At 38.1% G+C, this 22999-nt stretch overlaps 1 protein-coding gene across 3 annotated transcripts in view; it reads right to left on the reverse strand.

Annotated features, from left to right (window-relative positions):
- The window catches only part of EXOC2 (exocyst complex component 2), a 269142-nt gene that overhangs the window by 56225 nt on the left and 189918 nt on the right, over window positions 1–22999 (reverse strand). For all 3 annotated transcript variants that reach the window (XR_010090747.1, XM_063451784.1, XM_063451783.1), the window contains 5 exons: window positions 19373–19453; window positions 17321–17380; window positions 12707–12768; window positions 12436–12502; window positions 4759–4875 (listed from right to left, as the gene is read on the reverse strand). Coding sequence is in view for 2 of the 3 variants with exons in the window: in XM_063451784.1 (XP_063307854.1) it covers window positions 4759–4875; window positions 12436–12502; window positions 12707–12768; window positions 17321–17380; window positions 19373–19453 (387 nt within the window). In the remaining variant the exon portion in view is untranslated. The remainder of the gene's footprint in view (window positions 1–4758; window positions 4876–12435; window positions 12503–12706; window positions 12769–17320; window positions 17381–19372; window positions 19454–22999) is intronic.

The following is a 22999-nucleotide window of genomic DNA, read 5'->3' on the forward strand; positions in this document are numbered from 1 at the left end:
AGAAAACATCAAATGGTAAGTTGATTTTATCTCATTTTTTTTACAGGTTTTTAGTTAATGGTCCCCCCTCATTATTTTTAGGGTGAGGGGGGTAGGTAGGGAGATAAGTTTTTTTTTTTGTGGGGGGGGGGGGGGGTTAACTAGGGTCCCCACCCCCTTTGTATTTAGGGCCCCCACCCGCCGCACAGGGGTGGGGGCCGGGGGGGGACAGTAGGTCCCCCCCCTATTGTGAATTTTAGGGCCCCCACCCACCGCTCAGGGGTGGGGGCCGGGGGGGGGGGCAGTAGGTCCCCCCCCTTATTGTGAATTTTAGGGCCCCCACCCGCCGCACAGGGGTGGGGGCCGGGGGGGGACAGTAGGTCCCCCCCTTATTGTGAATTTTAGGGCCCCCACCCGCCGCACAGGGGTGGGGGCCGGGGGGGGACAGTAGGTCCCCCCCCTATTGTGAATTTTAGGGCCCCCACCCACCGCTCAGGGGTGGGGGCCGGGGGGGGGGGGCAGTAGGTCCCCCCCCTTATTGTGAATTTTAGGGCCCCCACCCGCCGCACAGGGGTGGGGGCCGGGGGGGGACAGTAGGTCCCCCCCTTATTGTGAATTTTAGGGCCCCCACCCGCCGCACAGGGGTGGGGGCCGGGGGGGGGGCCAGTATGTCCCCCCCTTATTTTTTATTTTAAGGCCCCCACCCACCGCACAGGGGTGGGGGCCGGGGGGGGACAATAGGTCCCCCCTTATTGATAATTTTAGTGCCCCCACCGGCCGCACAGGGGTGGGGGCCGGGGGGGCAGTATGTGCCACCCTTATTTTTAGGGCCCCCACTCACCGCTCAGGGGTGGGGGCCGGGGGGAGGAGAGTAGGTCCGTCCCCGTCCCCCTTCAACCACTATTGTGGCCAGACAGCATCCCTGTGGGTTCGGGCTTCAGCTGTCAGCTGAAGCCACGCCCACAGCAGTGCTGACAGGCTGTCAGCACACAAAGCGCGTTCACAGTGCTTTGTGTGCTGATAGCCCGTCTGATGCATTCACCCAGAATGCATCGGACGAGAGGCCTTTTTAGGGCCTCTGAACTCGGAAGTCCCTCTGGTGGCCGTCTGATTGACTGCAACAAGAGGTGTTCCAAGCTTCCAATGTAAACACTGCATTTTCTCAGAAAATACAGTGCTTACAAGAAAAAGGCTCCGGGTAGCTGTAGCACTCACCTAAACAACCTCATTAAGCTGAAGTTGTTCAGGTGACTATAGTGTCCCTTTAAGGCCTTACGGACGAAATGCTGTATCTGTGTTTTATCTTTTGGACCATAATAAATTCATTTAATTCTTCACCCTGAACCACATTACCGATCCCATAAACCCAATGCTTTTTACCTTCATAATTTACAAGAATTACCGGCACATTGCAAAGGACCCACTTGGTTTGCCAGTCTGTGCATCAACACCAGTATTAGTGTTTCATTTCTGCAGATGAGATGAGGCCCTAGCATCTCTGGCACTATATGTACTTCCATGAAATATCTATGTCAGGAATACTAACGATCTTAACACACAAACCTAAGTCAACCAAACAAATGGTAGGATAGGGCAGTAGTATATTATCAGTACTTCGAGGTAGGTGGGGTTAATGCAAAATACCAGGAGTGGCAAAATGCCCAAACAGGTGAGAATAAACTAAAACAGGCCAACGTCACTGGAGACACAGAGAACCAACACTGTGAGTAGACAAGCCAAGGTCAGGATTACAGAAAACAGTAGGGTCAGAGTCCAAGCCAAAAGTCAGAAAGTACGATAGAATCATAGTTTGTATAAACATTTTCTCAGGTAAATAAAGGCCACTAAAGATCACAGACTAACGAGTGGTCAGGGTTTAAATGGAGACAGACAAAATCATATTGGCTATTTTCAACGCAGTGATGGTAGAAGTGCAACTGTGGTTGCAGAAATGATGCAACCATTGCACCATATTGAGAAGCCCGAAAAAAAAACAAGGTGCAGGAGTGACAGGAAATGTGACACTGTCCATGAAAATAATATGGTCAAATATCTTCTAAAGTCATGTTTGACTATTTTCTAGATTAAGACAGAAGATCAATGGAGGCCTCCATTCAATCCTTAAAAGTACTACCAGGCAGAATGTGATTATATCTCTATTTTAATATGAGGTTTACATGGTCCACGTCTGTGTAACTTATTCCTGTAATGAAACTCATGTCTAACTGCTAGGATACAGGCAAGCTGATTAGCAATTAATTAGTTAATTACCATAGCAAAATGGCATAAAATAAAAATTGGATTAACTCACAGTGGTCCAGCCACCTCCCCCACATAAGCAAAGCCTTCAGGGACGACCCAATTAACTCGCGGTGCGCAGTATCCAACTATGTTGCAGTACTAATAAGTGAACTCAAAGAAAAACTGGCACACTAGAAAATTAAGGCTTTAACAAGTCAACTTTATTAAAGATTATTCCATGTAAAAATCTTAGATTAAGATTAAGCCCTCACTTGTGGAAGCCCTCATTTTCATCCTTTACTCCAAGCATGTCCTGGATTATCTCTGAATTCCCAAGTTCCAGAGCAACTGCACCAGGACACTATAAAAAAGTTGCACTTCACCTTTGATTGAATCTAGAAAATGTATAAAATAATACATGACAGATCCATCTTAATTTTAAAAATACTGATTTATTTTGGAACGCTACAACGCTGACTTTGACTTGACTAAAATATGTTATTTAGTGCCTAATTTCACTTAAAAAAAACATTAGCGCATGTTTCTTAAAGAGACACTTTGGGCATCATAACAACTTCAAATGAAGTTGTTATGGTGTTAGGATGTGACTTACCTCAACGGATTAAACCGTTAATGAACCATGGATGCCAACATTGTGGAGTCATTTTAAAGGCACATGGGCAGTCACCTTATGGTAGTCTTTAGGATGCAAGATTATACTGTTCCTTCATGAGGTTTCCATATTCTTGGATGATAGTGGTAACAGCTAAATAACTTCAAGAATGTTATGAAATGTTTTGAATGCAAAATGGACTTCCATGTCCCTACCCCAAGAACTAGACGCTTTTCTTCTTTAAGCCCCAATCACATTACTTAATTTATAACCCAATCAACCCCAGTCAAAATCATGATACATGATTAAGGCCTTACGGATGAAATTCTGTATCTGTGTTTTATCCTTTGGACCATAATAAATTCATTTAATTCTTCACCCTGCTTTGTGAAGCCTCTACCAATCCCAATCAGTTACCCAAGAGGAGTGCCATATGCCACTACACACCCTTCTGGACTAGGTGTATACACCATTCTACGAGAGACTGAAGTTGTTCTTATGATAAAGGCTGGCTTTGCACTCTTTTACGTTCCTTGATATTATTATTAACAATTGACAGTTTAAATCTCCACTTCCTCTCCCGTAAAATTCAATAAAGTGGGTTATGCGTGCAACAGAATTAAGTATAAAAATTGGTTAAAATAGGGAAGTGCAGATTTGTTGATAAAGCCTGAGCTTTTAGGATTCTCCTAGGAAGCTCTGCCCAGGATTATTATTATTATTGGTATTTATATAGTGCCAGCTTATTCTGCAGCACTTTGCAATAACAAAATGTAACAGGAACAATAGGTAGTTAAGGACCCTGCTCAAACGGGCTTACAATCTAGAGGATCCAAAATAATAAAAGTTTCATTTAGTATATTATAAATACTGGTAAAGTAAAAATCTGATGAAAAGTTAGGCTAATGAATATATTTTCAAGTCAAAGAAAATGTTCTTGTTTTTGAATGAATACTTAAAGAGAAACTATAGTGATAGGAAAACAAAGTTGTTTTTTTCCTAGCACTATAGCTGTTACTTACCTTATTTAGGCTTTGCCGACATCAGCCAGCAGGGGGGTGACCTAATGTGCATGCCTAGTAGACAGCCACTATAAGTGGAGTTAACCCTGCAAGGTAATTATTGCAGTTTATCAAAAACTGCAGTAATTACAATTGCAGGGTTAAGGGGTCTGGAACACTGCACCAAGACCACTTCAATGTGCTGAAGTGGTCTGGATGCCAATAAAGTTCCTTTGACATAATTTATTTAAAAATATTGTTATATCCTATCGAGATGACCCTTTTAAATGTGCCATTTTAATAGAAATTGGTTAATTCCATTATTCTTGGTAGAATAGGGGCATTAACAATGCATACTGAGTAATAAACATCATACTAAAAGGCTATGTTGATACCACTTTTTTTTTTAACACGCTAAATCGTTCCACAAAATATATGAAGAAAAAACAAACAAAAAAAACATAAATAATTACAAAACAAAATTATATATGTATCAAGGATATTAGCCCAAAATGAAAGGGCTCAGGCACTTACACCATGATATATATCTATATTCATGTAGAAAGTTTCAAAATTGTAGTTTTTCCAGTCAGCATTGATTATAAATACGGTAACCTTTTTTAAAGTCATCCAAGACCAGTAAAGCTGTATCACAAATAGCTTAAGTACAGGAAAACCTGCACAACATTTATGAAATGAAAAGCAAACCCACAAACATAAGCATGTTTAAGATACTTTAAATACACATTATATAATATTGTATTGCTGTGGATTTCTATAATACACTTTACATTATAAATAACGAGATTGTAGAAAGATGGAGAAAAGAGGAACAGAGATTTAATGTAATATTCATACCACTCAGACAGATATTACATTAAATGGAGTTTATTTACATTCAACAAGTGACAGGGTAAATGGTACCTGGGTTATTTTCTCTAATCCTTGAAAGCCATGCTTCTCAAAATAATCAGCAATGTTTATCAGAGTATGGCGTTCCAGATATCGACAATTACTGAGTACAGTTAGCAGCCTTTTTTCCTGTGAGAGAATCGTATGCATAAGTGAAGATACATTAGTAATAGGTAATATAACATATATAGATATAAAAATAAGACAAAACAACTTTCTTCTATGAACTATCAGGGTACCTTTTTTTGTATGTTCGAAATTAATAACATATGAGCCCAAGATCAGGAAATATTTGATTAACAAATAGCTTGTTCAACTTACTAGTAGATGATTTCTTGCTAGAATGTAATTTTCAAAAACAATAAAAAATTACTTTTGCAACGAGGTGTCTGAGCAATGAGAACTACAAAAACTAACATTAATGGGCACCCTGTCCAAATAAAAAAATAAATCGCTGTCTAGCACATATATCCCCGCAATTAAAACATGCAATGCATTTCATTATGCTTTTTTATTAAAATAATAATAATAATAATAATAATGGGGATATAAATAAAAACTGCTTTAAAAAGTTGCAAATCTCTTGTCTGTAGCCTTTGCAAGCCCTCCCTTTCTAGCCCAATGAGAAGTCTTTGTAAGGCAGGTGTTCATGGCAATTGCTGGTGTCTTGAGTTTAGCTCCACTGAACAACCAGAAAGTAACAGAACCTGCTGCTTGGTTGAAAGCCAGAGGGTATAACAAGGTAAATTTATAAAAGTGCCAGTTTCTACTGAAATATCTAATTGAAGCGTAATGTAATAACAAACTGACAAAAAAAAAAAACATAAAGGTAGCGAGTTCTCTGAGATTGATTTGTGGCCCAGATGCAAATACAATTTTTTCATATAAGAGTTCAAAATTAGTAGCCCGATGTTACTAACTCAGCACTGAAAGCCATACTATACGCTCCAGGGGTGAATTTCTACTTGCATGACTAAATTTTCACTCACCAATGGCTAGTGGTAAGTGGAAATTTGAGACCTGCTCATATTCCTAAACTGGGACAAACATTTGTTGCAATGATGTTTGGACATTCCGTTTCACCCTAACAGTAATTGGCTTTAACGCCATTAGGATGGTATGGAACGTCCTAACCTTATGGTGTGAGAAGGTTTAAATCTCTGCACTCGCCATCTGCAAATGTGTGAGTGTTTTCTGACTCTTTTCTTATACATAATGGCACTCATCAGGGTTGTCCGTTGTTGCCTTTGCTCTCTGTCATTGCCCTTGAATCCTTCCTCAATGCGTTCAGACACAATTCTGATATTACTGGGCTGGTAGTTGGGGACATCATAAGATGGCTGCCTATGCTTATGACCTGCTGTTTATGTTTTCAATCCTTAAAATACGCTGCCACATATCATACTGAAATTTGTTAGTTATGGCCTGCACTCTAATTTACATATTACTCCAATGTCTATGTCCCAACAAGACGAGCCTGCCCGATCCGTCAGTCCTTTCTAACAGGCCACCTTTTCCATCGGTTATCTGGGCATTAGGCTTCCTGTAGATTCTATTCAACTTTATACTAAAAACTTTCAACCTATACTAGATAGCTTTCACAGGGACCTTGAGACTTGGGCCCTCCCACAGATGTCATGGATTTGTAGAATTGGGGTTATCAAAATGAACCTTCTCCCGCATTTGGTGTCTCTTTGAGACCATACCCATTTCCATACCTCTGGCTTTTTTAAAATCACTTTCATACTATATGTATGTTAGAAAAGTATACATTCAATTACATTCTCCTACCTCACTTTATGGAAGTATAGGGGAGCTTGGCAGCGCTGGACTTCAAGTTATATTAGTCGCGAGCCCACCTTTATGGTGCCATATAAGAAACCTATTTTATATTTTACATTTAGAATTTTGCTATGTGGATTTGACCACTGTCTCATTTTAGAGATTGTAGCAGTCTGACTGTTCAAATTATCCCATAATTGCATATCATGTCATATGGTATATTTTGAGCTATTTGTATAGCCATTTTTTCATTAATTTCTTTTAAAGTTCATTATGTTATTTCAGCACTTCCTACATGCACACTGCAGTTTAGAAGTTTGTTTTGTGTACTTGATATGTGCTGCTGTCATAAAAACCACTAAAACGTGCTCCTCAGTACACAATGACCCGCCTTTTGCATACCCATGACTGTTTTTTGTAAAAGTACATAACTAAATTAATAACCTGCCTTTTGCAGTGTTTAGACATAAAATGTCAAAGTGAAGATGGGCCTTGCAAAGATTTTCAAGATATAAAACAAAAAAGAAACAATGAACACATATATATTCAGTGCAAGGATCAGGCATATAGCATTTAAGAAGAAGACCAAGATAATTTAGAAACTAAAACAATACAAAATCAAATACATCACTCAAAATCAATCATAGCCATGTATAACTTCGACTTGGAGCTACTTATTAAGATGTATGAGAGAAAGAAAGAGAGAAGAAGGGGGGGAGGAGGAGAAGGAGGAGGGGTGTTGGTAGCAGAAAGTAACAGAAGGGAAAAAGGTGAGCTAATGACTTGATAGTCTCCCTACATAATCCAATCAAGAGCATTAACAACAAATGGGAGAAACTATTTTGACAGGAACACCAGGTGACGAGGATCCTGCTGAATGAGCTTACAATCTATCTAATAACAGCAGTAAGCTCCTCCTTGGCTCTAAATTTCTTCAACACATGCCAGTCATTGGCTTAACGTGGAAGCTCAGTGCTGTCTCCACAGGACAGGGACTTAATTGCTCTCCGGAGATTACATGATGATTATTTAGTTTACACTTATGAACTTCAGTTTAAACCACATTGTAACAGTTTGGTCAGAATTTGTGCTTACTTCTGGAAATCCTTCTTCTGCTGTGAAACAGCCTTGACTTCTGAGATATGTTATGATACATTTATTTTCTCACCTTACATAACTTTTTACTTGCAAATATTTGTTTTCATTTAGCTAACATGTAAAAAAAAAATCTTCTTTTAGAGCAATACATTCTGCTAGTACAGCATAAAAATGAATTTTCTCTTTCTACTAACACAATGCATGTCACTTTGCTTTATTTACAACTATAAACAAACTGGTAAACATTTTCAAGTTGGCAAATAATCGTTGGGAAAACAGACAATTCTGGTCAAGTTCAAGTAATACATTGTAATATGTTCCTGTCCGAGGTTTAAGGATAAAATGATTGGCAATTATTTCTCTACATTTTGGACATGGGTAGATTAAACCTAGACAGTTTTCCTTGTAAATTAAATGGTTAAAAGTAAATAGGATTGTATTTGCACTGAACAGAAACAAGCTATTTACACCTGTAGAATAAATAATAAAATGAAAAAGAATTCTTAAATTCATATTCTGTGCAAATGTTTCGGTATTTTTTGGATATATAAACTGGTTTTAAGTAAGATGATATTACTATGCATTTTTTAAAACTTTTAAAACTGCTTTCTAAATGAACAGTATATTTCAAATAGAGGCAGGAATAAGCAGAAGTTTCATATTTTTTCAGTGACCACAATGTGTTGAATAGAGCACAAACATGTGAAGCAAAAGAAAACTGAACTATGAATGGGAATGCACTTTGAAAGTGATTGAGTCACTGTCTCAGTGTGAAATCCAGTGGTTAAACTAGACCAGCCCTGCTTCCACCTCCCACCTTCACAAAGTATAAGAAAATGATGTCTTTTCCAGTCCATGGTATGAGAAAAGAACATTTAACACAACTGGGTATGATATCCTGAAAATATTGTTGTGCTTTATTATAACTGTTACTAAAGATTAGAGAAAGTTATGACAAACTAAATAACACTACTGAAAAATTCCACTTTTTTTCTTTTAAAGGGACACTATAGTCACCTGAACAACTTCAGATTAATGAGGTTGTTCAGGTGAGAACTATAGCTCCCTGCAGCCTTTCTCATGTAAACACTGTATTTTCTGAGACAATACAGTGTTTACATTGAAAGCTAGGAACACCTCCAGTTGCAGTCACTCAGAGTGAACCAGAGGGACTTCGGAGTTGATGGAGGCATAATATGCCTCCATCCACTCAGATCTGCTGTCAGCAGAGCACAGGGCTGCACTGTGCACAGCATCCTGTGATTCAGTATCTCCTCCCTCTGCATGCAGACACTGAACTTTCCTCATAGAGATTAATTGATTCAATTAATCTCTATGAGGAGATGCTGATTGGCCAGGGCTGTGTTTGAATCATGCTGGCTCTGCCCGTGAGCTGCCTCTTTGTCAGTCTCAGCCAATCCTATGGGGAAGCACTGTGATTGGATCAGGCTACCACATGTCAGCAGACTGCTTGTTTTTCTGAGTCTAACAGCATGCAGATTTACAGCTTCAGGCTTGAATACAGTAAGATTTTTACTATATTTATGGAGGCATGAGGGGCCCAGGGGAGCTAGATGGTGGTGTTAACACTATAGGGTCAGGAATACATGTTTGTGTTCATGACCCTATAGTGATCATTTAAGTGCTTTGTAAATTTTTAATTTGTTAAATATGTTTAAATTTATATAAATATACTTTATTTCCATTTTCTTTACTACTTGGATTAGATTAGAAGTACTCTTACTAAAATGAGGAATGGATCAGCATCAGACAAACCCTTCTTCTCCCATGAATGTTAAAGGACCACTGCATGAAAAAATAAAGCATTTTGTTTACTAGTTTACCCCATGCATGAAAGTATGAGAATTTGGCTTGTAGCTTGAAAAAAATTGTAGCTCAAGTATCTAGAGATACTGTAGTTCCCTATTTTCTTTCAAAGCAAGATACTCATTCCTCTGCCAGGGAATAACCAATCAGAAATGTTTTACAGAGATGCCTTGTAGAGCAGAGACCCGTGTGTGCGGCAGTCCAATCACAGATTTTTCTCAGAAGTCTTTCAAATGCAGGAACTCTGCGCAAGCACCTGCCTTTCAGTTTAGCTCCACTGATATAAACTACCTGTCAGTCTCATGGCTATCTGATTGACAGCCAGGGAGGTGTATCCCCTAATCACCTTACAGGATAAATCAGTAAAAAAATGAGTGATACACCCCAGGTGAATGTACACAAACCTACTTAAGTTGATGTTCATAAATTCAAATTAGCCTAAAAGATAAAAGAACAATAATACATAGTTCTTTCTGTTTAAATTTAAGAAACAAATATAAAACACCAGGCTCTATATATAACGCTCCAGGGTGCCTACGGGTTTGTATACTCTCCACGATACTTGATCCAAGCAGGAAATTGGAGAATGTGCATGTGGCTTGATTCATATGTCCTCCACAAACATAAATCTGCCCACTCTAGCCTTGCTGAAGTACCTCCAGATCATCACCGATCCTGCACCAAATTTAAAAAAAATGTGCAAGGCACTGTAGCTTGTAGGCCTCTCCATGTCTCCATCTAACCATTAAAAAAATATTGCGTAAAGCTGAAAATTGGACTAATCAGAGAAGATTTCTTTACTCTAGTCCTCTACAATCCAATCCTTATGGTCTTTTGCAGCCAGGCTTTTCTTTGCTTTTAATTGAAGGGTTTTTTTTCAATCTCAGCTCCTAGCAGTCAGTTTCGAACTGTCCTAGCCGTACACATCACCCCAGTTGCGACTCACTGTATCCCTCTGCCAATCAAGACAGAATTGAACCCTTCTTTTCCTCACTGAAAACCTCTCTTTTTAACTCTTTTGGCATGGACAATAGTTATTTTTCTGAATTCCAATTACCGTATATACTTGAGTATTAGTCGAGTTTTTCAGCACATTTTTTATGCTGAAAAACCCCAACTCGACTTATACTCGAGTCAATGTCTGTATTATGGCAATTTAAATGGCCATAATACAGACAAGGGACTGTGTAGGAGGGGGGCTGGCAGGAAGCGTTTACTTACCTCTCCTGCAGCTCCTGTCAGCTCCCTTCTCCTCCGCGCCGGTCCGGTCATCTCCCCTGTCATTTTTCTTGCGAGAGCCGAGGGGTCATAGCGCGGCCGCGAGACTTACACTGGGACTTGCAGAGGGAGCTGACCGGACCTACGCGGAGGAGAAGGGAGCTGACAGGAGCTGCAGGAGAGGTAAGTAACAGCTTCACATGCCAGCCCCCTCCACTGAACTGCCAATGCCACTGGACCACCAGGGAGTGAGAGCCCCCCCCCCTTGCCATGTATCAAGCAGGAAGGGGGGGACGAAAAATATAAATAATAAAATATTATTAATAATAATAAAAATAAATATTAAAAAAAATTAATATAACAAAAAAATTAATATTAAAATTATAATAATTAAAAAATAATATTAAAAATGCCCACCCCCCACCAAGGCTCTGCATCACACACACACTGCACTCATTATATACACACACTGTAAATAAATATTCAGTTAATATAATTTTTTTAGGATCTAATTTTATTTAGAAATTTACCAGTAGCTGCTGCATTTCCCTTCTAGTCTTATACTCGAGTCAATACGTTTTCCCAGTTTTTTGGGGTAAAATTAGGGGCCTCGGCTTATATTCGGGTCGGCTTATACTCGAGTATATACGGTACTTTTGAGGTACTACTAGCACTGTTTTTACCATCCAGCTGGTCCTATTGCAAAATAATAGTGCTGACCACTGCAGTGATTTTTATACTTGTCCTTATTAAATAAGACTTGGCTCAGGTTATCATCTAATCAGTACCTCATTAAGTAGAATGAGGTACGTCTGTGTTAAAATTCAACAGACAATGGAATGGAATAGTTGCCATACATAAAGAGATGCTGATTTAAACAAATAATAAAGTGATCTCTTAATATTGTCCCAGAGCTGTATATCGTTTGTTTTTAAATATCTGTCTATAGCTGGAATTGAAAAATTGTCTCAAATTCAAAATAATGTGCACTGGTTTACTGGGATTGAAGACAGGCAAATTACAGGAGTGAAATTATTCTTTGGTTTTACTCTAACAGCTAAAATAAATTCTAAGAACTGAGTTGCTGTGTGATTCACCAATCCAATTCTCATAAACCCAGACACGCATATTCTCTAGAATAATGCGCAGTAATATCAAATGTATACCAGTGAAGACCCTGTGGTAAAGCCTAAATAAAATACAATTACTGGAACAAAAATGAAACATTCTGGGAATTAAATAAACACGCAATCATAAGCTCATTTAAAAAAAAATAATAATAATTTACGGTAAGTAACAGCTGTAGGAAGAAAATGGGCACTTAATAAAAATAAATAAAATAAACTAGTGGTAGGATATATTTAAAATATTGTTGATTTATAGTTCTATTCACTGGTTTATTTGTGTTTCTTACAAAATAATCAATTCTTCAACAGGTATCCACAAACAACTATGATGTAAAAAAGGAGACTGGACAACTCTTAGCATATATATCAAAGGGACACTCTAACCACTACAGGTTATTGAAACGGATAGGATACAATATGACTCTGGGTATGCTGCTGGTTTCTTTTTAGTCATCAAAGTGTTTGATAAAAAAAAAAAAAGGGTCTTACCCAGAACCTAAATCCACCAAAGTCTAACTCCTGAAATCTGTGTGGTAAATATATATATATATATATATATATATATATATATATATATATATATATATATATACATCCCCCCCCCCCTTTTTTATAAGATGAGAAAATAAATACTTACAGGTGATATGGTAAGATCTTCATGGATGCTTCCAAACAATTCAGGAGATGAAACATCTACTGAAGTACTAAAAAAAAAATAATAATAAAAATAATATTAATAAATAATAACTTACAAATAATCATTAAAGCTTTAAATGTTATTTTTTGTTTTTAACTGAAATATGAAGCATGTAATCTGGAGACTCGTCAATGTCAAAATGTATTTAATAACAAAGTACATTCACATGCAAATACATATCTCCCACTGAAATGGGGATTGTGATACTCACTGCAAGGTATCTATATTTCCCTCAGGCTTTGTGCTCAGATTCTCCAGGCTGGTTATAAAGACCTATATATGGAAAATATGAATAGAAAAGAAAATGAATAGAAACAAAGATATGGTTGCCTTACTGGAAAATATTAACTGGCAAGATAATGAGAAAACCCAGCACCTCGGTTCTGGAACGCTCCCCAACTCGAACAATTTGGTATTTAAACAAAATATTTGAGAAAAAAATGATTTGGTTTTATTTCATATAATTAAAAGGTTTTTTGGTTACTATTTGTGCCAACTATCTTTTTATACACATTCTCTATTTTTTCCTGGCTTTTTATTAATTTTATTGCGTGCTTACATGTTTATCCGAGGTGGGGATCATACCACCAACGCTGTTACCATAGTGCAGTTGGCCTGCACTATACTTGTAAGTACATTTTCATTTTTATACTAATTCTATACCCTGTTAAAACAGAGAACACAATCAATTTTTTTTTTTATATATCCCTTTCCTGAGTGTTGGACATCATTCCCTCCAGAAGGCAATCGTCCATATTTCCCATAAGCGGGGATCATACCGCTGTACGCCCGTTATAACTGAGCTGGCTATAGCTCTTCCAAATGTGAGTTGTGTATATATATATATATATATATATATATATATCTTTCTTCTCACATATATTGACCCATACATTCTATACTATTGGTCTCTTATTTTGTGTCTTCCATATTACGAGAACAATCGGACTACAATAAACAGCGAGGACACCCCATCACCACAAGCACCTTATTGCCATAGTGCAACTTCTAATCATTTTAGACTATTTTATATGCAAAAGCAACATCCTAATTATTAACTATTATTTTTCACTTTATATATATATGTTTTATTTATATGCTTTTTACTATCTATAGTCCACATTGATATACTTTGACGCAGACTTGCACTACTGCTGTTGTTGTTTCTGTATGATTCTTTGCATTTAAGGTATTATTAAACTGTAAAATGTGTGTTAAAATGCTGTAATTTTGGGGGTCTGGAACGTATTAATCGAATTTACATTAATTATTATGGAAATTTTGATTCGGTTTTCGAAAAAATTGGTTCTCAAACAGCCTTCTAGGACGGATTAAGTTCGAGGTTCGACTGTTCAGTGTATATATAATCAGGTAAGGATCCTGATGAAAGTCCACTAGATGGACTGAAACGTTGATCTGTTTTAAGGAAACTGGAATAAAAGTAAATTTTTATGGAAAATCCGTGAGTGCAGCCACATTACCTGATTATATGGATACTCAAGCCCTGGTATTGCACCCGGTTTGGCAAGTTTGAAGTCTGAGTGCAAGGTACAGTTTATATATATATATATATATATATATATATACACCAATAAGAGTAAGGGGCACTCAAAAGGTCTCAAAATTCTTCAAAGTTTTTTTTATTTATGTGTCATATCAAAATTTATCCTATCACCTTACTCTTATTGGTATACATTTATACACCAAGGGAGCACCAAGGCAAGATTTGATTGTTGGATGTACCTTAGAGGGTGAGTGCCAAGATTAATTTGTTTTTATATATATATATATATATATATATATATATATATATATATATAAACAAGTAGATGAATAGAGCACTCTTGACAAAGACCTCTTGGGTCGAAATGTTGATCACTTCAACACCATATAAAACTCGTTGAAAAATCCTCTGGAGTGCTTTCTTCATCTACTTGTTTATCTATCTACGCTGTGCAGCACCGGTACATTTAACCCCTTAAGGACACATGACATGTGTGACATGTCATGATTCCATTTTATTCCAGAAGTTTGGTCCTTAAGGGGTTAAAGGTAGAGTGCCAGACTTTCATATATATATATATATATATATATATATATATATATATACACTGAACTGAATTATAAATGCAACACATTTAGACAAATTTGTAAACAATAATTGAGAGAAATAGGCCTTTTGTGTACATAGAAAAAGTCTTAGATCTTTGAGTTCAGCTCATGAAAAATAGGGGCAAAAACAAAAGTGTTGTGTTTATAATTTTGTTCAATATATATATAAATATATACACACACACACTTTGTAGTAAAAAACAAGAGAGATTATTGTTTCAGCCCCTTCCCGGGGGACTTTCCTCAGGACCATTGGATTGTATCATTGCTTGGATACAGAATAAAGAATTGTAACTTTTATTACAAAGACCGTCAGTGCAGCCTATTACTTAAAGTTGTTATATATGCATGCCTAGGACTGGCACCCGGCATTAATTATTATTAGCCTGAGTGCAAGGAGCAAGGATTGTGTGTGTGTGTGCGTGCGTATATATATATATATATATATATATATATATATATATATATATATATATATATATATATATAAAAATTAATTCATTAGTGAGCATAAATAAAATAATTCATCTTAATTCACCATCCAAGAGAATACACAATTTGCAGGATATGGTAACCCAAGCAGCACAGACACTTACAAACAGAATGACAGCTCAAATTAAGTATTAAGATATACATGAATATCAAAACAGTGACATTTCGCAAAAGTGTGCAAGGAGGACTAAGTGGCTGCTTTCCAAATGCAGGATAATCTGCAGAATTTCTGGTGAAAATTATCCGTAATATGTCCATGGAAGCATCTCACAAAAGCCAACTTGAGAAATCACACTTTTACCAGGAGTTCCTCACCAAAAACTCAATCGTGTACAGCTGCCACTAGTTGGACATAGGCAATTTTATTAGACCCAAGGGGTTGAAACTTTGTTTTTTGTTACTTGGGTCCAATAAAATTGCCTATCCGTTGGAATACCTTCGAGTGCCTTGATTCCTTTACATATTTAAATCTGATATTTGGTCCCTTTAGTACTGGGGCTTATCCAGCTTCTATTGCACCCAGGATTCAAGGACAAGGGATTGTGTGCATTTCCATTACCTATACATGGATAACTAGTTGGTCATAGGACACAACTGACAGTAAAGCCAACTGCTAGATGAAAATGACCAAACACATATGAATACCATTTGTTTGGAGAACCTGTCATTAAAGCGGCACGGTTATGGCTGCATCCGTTTTTTTTGTTGTTTTTTTTTTATCCCCCCTCCCAACTGCGCTACATCTAATTGCCCCCTAGCCAACCCATAACAGTGCTATGATTGCAGGGCATGGGAAGGCTTTATAAACATTTCCTTGCCCTGCAGAGCTTAGTCTGCACGATGCTCTCACTGGGCGAAGGTGGATTATTTTTTTAGCATCGGGATTTTTTTTTCGCCATTTTTTTTGCGCTCGTTCTACGGGCTTTATGGATTTTAATTTGGCCCTTTTTTGGGATGAAAAAAGGTTTTAGAAAAAAAGAAGACATCCAATGGTATTTTTTTTTTATTTACAGGTATTTAGTTTTATTGTTTCCCCTTCACTATTTTTAGTATGAGGGGGTAAGTAGGGCTTTATTTTATTTTGGGGGGAGGGGGGGTGAGTAGGGGCTTCGGGATCCTGTGGTGGGTATTTTTATATTTAGCCCCATTTAGGGCCCCCACCTGTTGCTCATAGGTGTGAACCCGGGGAGGGGGGGTAATAGGTCCCCCCTAATGTAATTTCGGGCCACCACCCACCGCTCATGGGTGGGGGCCAAGGGGACCCTATGTTCCCCGTTTAGTTGTATAGCCCCTACCTGCGGTCCAACTATGGGCCATTTTATTCCAAGAGGGTGGTTTACAATAGTGAGAAGCCACAGACTGCTAACTGTTGAGTAGACATCCCCCACCTCACGGCATAAGTAATCTTTACTTAATATTAGTAAAGTTGCCTGAAAGACCAATTTTGGTCTTTCGGCCTTTTGGTAGATAGCTCCCTAATAACGTGGGAATTAGGGAGCTATTTACTAAACGGCTGCAAGATGCGGTCGCGGCACAGAAATCGGAATTTAATTCATTCTAATGAAAGTCTGAACCGAATTAAAAGTACCAAATGTTGTCCTAACACGAATGAACAAACTATATCCATTTTGTTAGGATGAAATTCTGTAGTTTTTCTGGCGTCCTGTCTAAATCACAGGACGTTCAGGAATACTGAAAGGAGGCATCGCAAGATCACGGAGGAAAGGGTGAGTGGGAAAATTCCTTTGACCACAGGAAGTGGGTCAAAGCTGGTCATGCGTAGGAAAAATGCATAAGACAAAGTAGTCCTTACTTTCGCTTATGTTTAAAAGAAAACTAGATCAGATAGGAAGAAAATAAGAACAAATCCTGAGAGAGGGAGAGAAGAGGAAACGATTTTGGAAAGGTAATTTCGACATGACGAGACACTTAAACCCCTTAAAGACCAAACTTCTGGAATAAAAGGGAATCATGACATGTCCTTAAGGGGTTAAAGGAGGAACTATTTTGTAAGTTACATATTCTCATGAACTGTGACCACATTAGGGCAAAAATGGGGTAATTCTTAAACAGCAATCAGCTAAAATATCTGAAATGTCTTGAGAAATCTGGTTCCCATGGTGACTGGTACACCACTAGAATTTCACAACACTTCTATATTCCTATATTGTGATAGATGTGTTTGATTATTAAATAATAATGTTTACATAGTTTTACACACCTTAATCATTTGAATGCACGAGTGGCAAACATCATCCTGTACTTTTTGCTGCTGGAAAACCTGTAGGATATAGTAGTGCAATGTTAATAGGTGGAACATTTTTACATATATTTATATACCGTATATATATTTTTATTGAATTTATTTTCATTCCAATTCAGCTGGATTGCCAGAGAAAGGCTGTTACCTAACACTACAGTTGTATTGAAAAAGTGCTCTTATCACACTCAATTAAACGCAGACACACATAGCTGCTTGCTGACAGTGAGTAGGATTAAGTTTGGTAACAATACCATCCAGACCCCAGAACGTATTTTAAAACTGGCAACACGACAAATATACCTCATGTCTCCGCTATATTCTGAATGTTAATTATTTATTGCTAAATATCACCATTATATAATTGTAAAGCGCTGCAGAATATGTTGGTGTTAAATGAATAATACAAATTCTACAGTTCTCTCTATTTAGTTTGTTTGAATCCATTCATGATTCCACTCTGTTAGAAAATAACTTTTTAAATGATTTATCTAAAAACATTAGCATTAAAATCGATTTTATTACAGAAAAGAATAATTTCTCATGCTGATTCAAATTAACTAAATCAAGGCCATGTTGTGTAATGACAGCTCTTGAGATTGAGCAGTTGTTTATAGTTAATCTCCAGTTACCTTTTTTCATTATTTGTTTACATATAAAGATTTTCAAATGTATATGCATTATATAAAAGTCATGCACCCCTTTGGGCGTTGTTTTATTTTTTTTATTTTTTTATAGGGAAACATTAAAGGAACATTTCATAAATAAATTCTAAGATATTCATGTAAATATGCATGTCATTTGTTTTGCTTGTTTTCTTTCGGTGTGTATAAAACTGTGATTTGCAATAGCTGCAGGTTTAGTGCAAGCCCACCACTTCTTTCACAGCAAATACTTTCTGTGGCTCTAGAATCACAGACTTTTCAATGAGACGTATTACAGCTCATTTACAAGGCAGGTGCTCTGGGAATTTATGTATTTTTTATTTTCAAATTTTTTTTTTTTACAGTTTAGTAGCTATGCCTCAAAATAAAACACGCATGTAATTAGTTTAGCATGTTTTCTTCTTTGCTTTCAACCTCTGCAGATCTACTAACTGCAGCTACTTCAAGCCCTCCTTGTCCAAACCTCTATAAAATGAAAAACGGGAACACATTCTTCCAATTAAAGTGCTTTACGTGTTTGGAGTGTTTCTTTAAATCAGGGGTGCCCAAAAGGTAGATCCCTGAGATGTTTCCAAAGGCATGCAAAGCATCACGGGAGTTGTAGTTCTACAACATCTGGGAATGTACTGTTTTGGCACCCCTGCTTTAAATGAAGGGATACATAAATTCCCCTGATGAAGTAAGCAGAACTCAATTAAGAATAAAGTGTATTTTTTCTACTCATATATTTTTTACTTGTTTTAATTAAATCTGATTGACCCTTCCTTCATTGGCACTTGATCTATCATTAAAGGCATGGTGACACAAAAATATGTAAACTAAAGTAGCTGCATGGTCGTTCACTGCCCCCTGGGTACTATTTGCAATATATGGTTGTTTATAAGCAGTAACCTCTATATAGCTTTTATATTTTGAGTGGAAAAGAAAAGCTATATTTTAAGCAATAAGCTGTCTGTCAAAAATCTTTTCAGGGTGTTGTAATCTTCCAAAATATTCTGGACCCTAACTTCAGCAAATTCCCTTTCCCAGACTAATTCTTGATATAATCACTATTGCTATGCTTATCTTTTACAAAGACAAACAATTCTCGTTATGGAATTATTTTTGTATTGCAAATGGGTTAAATTATTGCTGAAATTTTATGTAACAGACTCCTACAGTACTTTGCAACTGTTTCTATTAGAAATTGCGACTAATGCTTTTTACTCAAGAAAAATGACTGTCGTTTTGAGATTCTGGAACAGAAAAGAAACCAGTAAGAGCATGTCCACATAAAACCACTCCTGAGCTATGCTGACCTCTGCATACCAATATTATTTATTGGAACTAATATTGATGAAATACTCACGCTTGCTTCTCCAGGCTTGCATTCCAGGACTGTTTTCAGGGATTGCAGAGACTGAACAACACAGTGCTCAAACAGAGATGGCTGAAAATCAAATCAGAATGAACCATTTAGTTGCAAATAAATAAATAATTCATTTTCATACAAGCAGAAACAAGAAGCAATGTCTAATTGTATTGTTTTATTTTAAAGGAACACTCCAGGCCCCATAAAACTTAATCTCAACGAAGATGTTAATAGGTCTAGAGGTCTTGGGTGTCATCTTACCTGATTAGTTAAACCGTTTTCAAACAGTTTACAGGGACACTCTTGGCTCCATAACAACCTCATTACAATGAAGTCGTTATGGTACGAAGATGTCCCAGGCACTGTCTTACGTGAAGGGGTAAAATTATTGATAAAAGGTTTAACACTAAAATCTGCAAGCGAGCAGCAGTTCTCTCTACCCCAGAACTTCCTCACAATGTCTGGGGCTTCAATAAGTAAGACACTCATCTGATATTCTTTGCCTATCACTAGCTCCCTATTGAGAAAAGTGAGTGAAATAGATATGAACCTTTTTCACCCACTTTACTCAATGGGGAGATGGTAGTCTGATTGCATAAGTAGATGCTCTCAGCCTATAAGGGTGCCTAGTCAGAGGCCAGATAGAAGCAGTGACAAACGCTCCTTCCCATGAACGCTTGCCATAAACTCCTGGAGGAGTGTGGAAGCTGGCCTCCTGCCACCGACTATGGTCCAGATCTGAGACACCATTTCATTTGGGAGTTACCCTGCCTAGCTGCCATTAGCATCTCTCCCTGGGTGCCCCTGGTTCGGCTCTTTCCCTTCATTCGAATGGAACCGAACGCTAGTTCCCTGGCGGCTGTTCGCATGAACCAAACCCACGGATGGTCCTCAGTTGTACTTAGCCGTGACCGCTATGGAACCAATTTCGGCATGAGGACTTTGTGGGTCCCCGGTCACCTCAGCGGTACTTTGCCACAAATGTTAAGGAACTGTTTTCGGCATGAGGTGACCATGCGGTTCCTGGACAACTTGATTCAGGGTTTTAAACCATTTTGCAAACCGCCAGGAGAGCGTTTTTTGGAGGGCAGATGCCTGAGACTAAGGAGACTAAGGGGCTACATGAGAGGCAGGCGAAGCACCCCGAGTTTCGGACGTAGGAGCTCCCGAAAGTTAACCGGCAAAAGCACCAAACACTCTGGAACTATTTTGGACATAGGACCGCGTGAGCAGCCGGTCAGAACTTTAACACGGTGGCATTTCCCCTACATTGCATGGATCTGAGCGCTATTTGGACAACTTGGGCGCTCAGATCAGGGCTAATTGGGGATGTATAATATGATGGGGTTATTGTATGTTTTTATTATGTTTTGGGGTACTTTAATGTTTTTATGTTTTGTGTTGGGCTCTCTGTTCCTGGGAGATAATTAACTTACCGGTTGTAGAAATTTTACTTTTATAATAATTATTCTGCTTGATACTTATTCATATGTATGTAAAATATTCTTATTGTTGGGTGGCCCTCCTTGTATCATGCATATTATAGTTCTTCTATGTCACTTAAACATATAACGCAATCAGACTTTCCTGGCTTTTCTTATAAAAGAGATTTATTCTTCTTGCTTCGCAAATACAAAGTCAGTACTTACAATGTCATTGATGTTAAATAATTCAACAGCTGGTGGTACATGATGGACATTCAGAGTGTGAAGACACTCTGCCTTGATGTTCCGTGTCTCAGTGTCTGTGTATTCTCCTAGACTCTCTCTTACACAGATATTACATTCTACATATATACCACCAAATGGCTGTGTAAGCAGTACAAGTCAATGCTATTGATACAATATGCTTGTTGGCAATTCTAATAACCCTATTAGGTCATCCCATGTTCCATGGACACTCAGAAATAGAGAAGAGCTTGCAACACTTATTATCATCTGCTCATGTCACTCAAGACTAACCACACCTCAGTGTTAAATTCATGTAAGAGACAGTTCCAAAATATAGAATATTTTACACCGGTCTTTAACTCAATTATCTCCCAGGCCCAGAGATTCATGGGAGGGGCTTGTGCTGAACACTATGGAGACCCCATGCTAGGGTCTGTGCATAAAAGGCATAGTTTGGCTCATTAAAATCAGTTGTACTCCCAGAACTATGTGTCATCTAGTTATTGGGAGGGAAAATGGCTAATCACTGCTGAGCACCTTGTTCCATCTTGTGGGGGATTTGGCAGGGAAAATCATTGCAAGGACTGGAGCTCCTAGGACTGTGTCCCTGGGAGGGAAGAGAGCTAGTCCCCTATCCTGCTCCAGGATGGAGAGGCTCCAGGAGGACCCCAGTCAAGCCACGACAACTGGGGCAGAAGTGCTGAAGTTTTCCCCAGTTCCAGCTAGGAAGCGGCCCCTGGTGGAGGTACCCAGCCCAGGTACAGGGAGCTCTGCTACAGAAGCCTTGGACAATGAGAGAAAGGGGCAGAGCAAATAGATGCTTGCTTGCAGACTTTGGGTTTATACCATTCATTAAAAGTTTTAATCCTTCAGGTAAGTTGGCATCTGGGACCTTATCGCCCATAATAACTTTATTGCATTTAAGTTTTTTTGGTGCCCTGAGTGGTCCTTAAACCGATAAGCTGTCTTCCTGCTTGCTTGGCCCCTTTACTCCCCTCCCCCTCTTGACATCACTAATGAAGATTTTACTTTCTGAGCTATTGATTGGCATCTATATTCTTTATCCATTTACATTCTTTGTATAAAATACTACTATTCTATTTAATGGTTAAGATGCTCTACCCTTTTTTGTCATGCTGGAACTATCCTTGACACCCTTAGCCTTCCCCCTTTTCAGCTGTAGCAATAATATGTAAAACACACTTCCACATTACAAATGTGGATTCATCCAACATGGATGGCAAAAATAGTCTGAGGGGGTTTGTGTGAGTAAATTGTATTTTGAAAGTTCCCACATTTATAGTTGCTATAATTTTATATTTATTTAAAGAGAATATGTAATTTCCCAGGATTTTAAACATTATGTTTGTTTATCCTGTAAATTTAAAGGGACACTATAGTCACCAGAACAACTACAGCTTATTGCATTTGTTCTGGTGAGTATAATCATTCCCTTCAGGCTTTTTGCAGTAAACATGTTTTTTTTTTTTCAGATAAAATGCAGTGTTTACATTACAGCCTAGGGAAAACATCACTCTTGACCGGGTTCCAGATGGATTTTCTGGCTGTTCTGTTTTTCTTCTCCCATCTTTTGTTCACTTCCTTCTTCCTTTACTTCACTTTGCTCTGAATTCCATCCTCCCCTCACCCCAGTCATCTCGCTCCCTTTCACTCACCATGACACATCCAACTCGACTAACCATTTTCAATTGACAATCCAAGACATCCACACAGCCCTGATTCCACTATTCACACGCCCTACCTAATGCGGTCATTTTCTCTGACCGTTCTCACGTGATTCGGACTTCTCCACTAACATAGCTCTTACATATTCGCACTTCTTTCCATAGTCTGTCTTTTACTTTCGTGTTCTTTCTCTCTGCTCTACCGTCATGGACAAATTTACTGACAGCTCCTTCTAAACGGTCCCAAGTTAAGCCACAACGCCAGCCAA

The sequence above is a fragment of the Pelobates fuscus genome, chromosome 4, assembly GCF_036172605.1.
Source record: "Pelobates fuscus isolate aPelFus1 chromosome 4, aPelFus1.pri, whole genome shotgun sequence".
Lineage (NCBI taxonomy): Eukaryota > Metazoa > Chordata > Amphibia > Anura > Pelobatidae > Pelobates > Pelobates fuscus.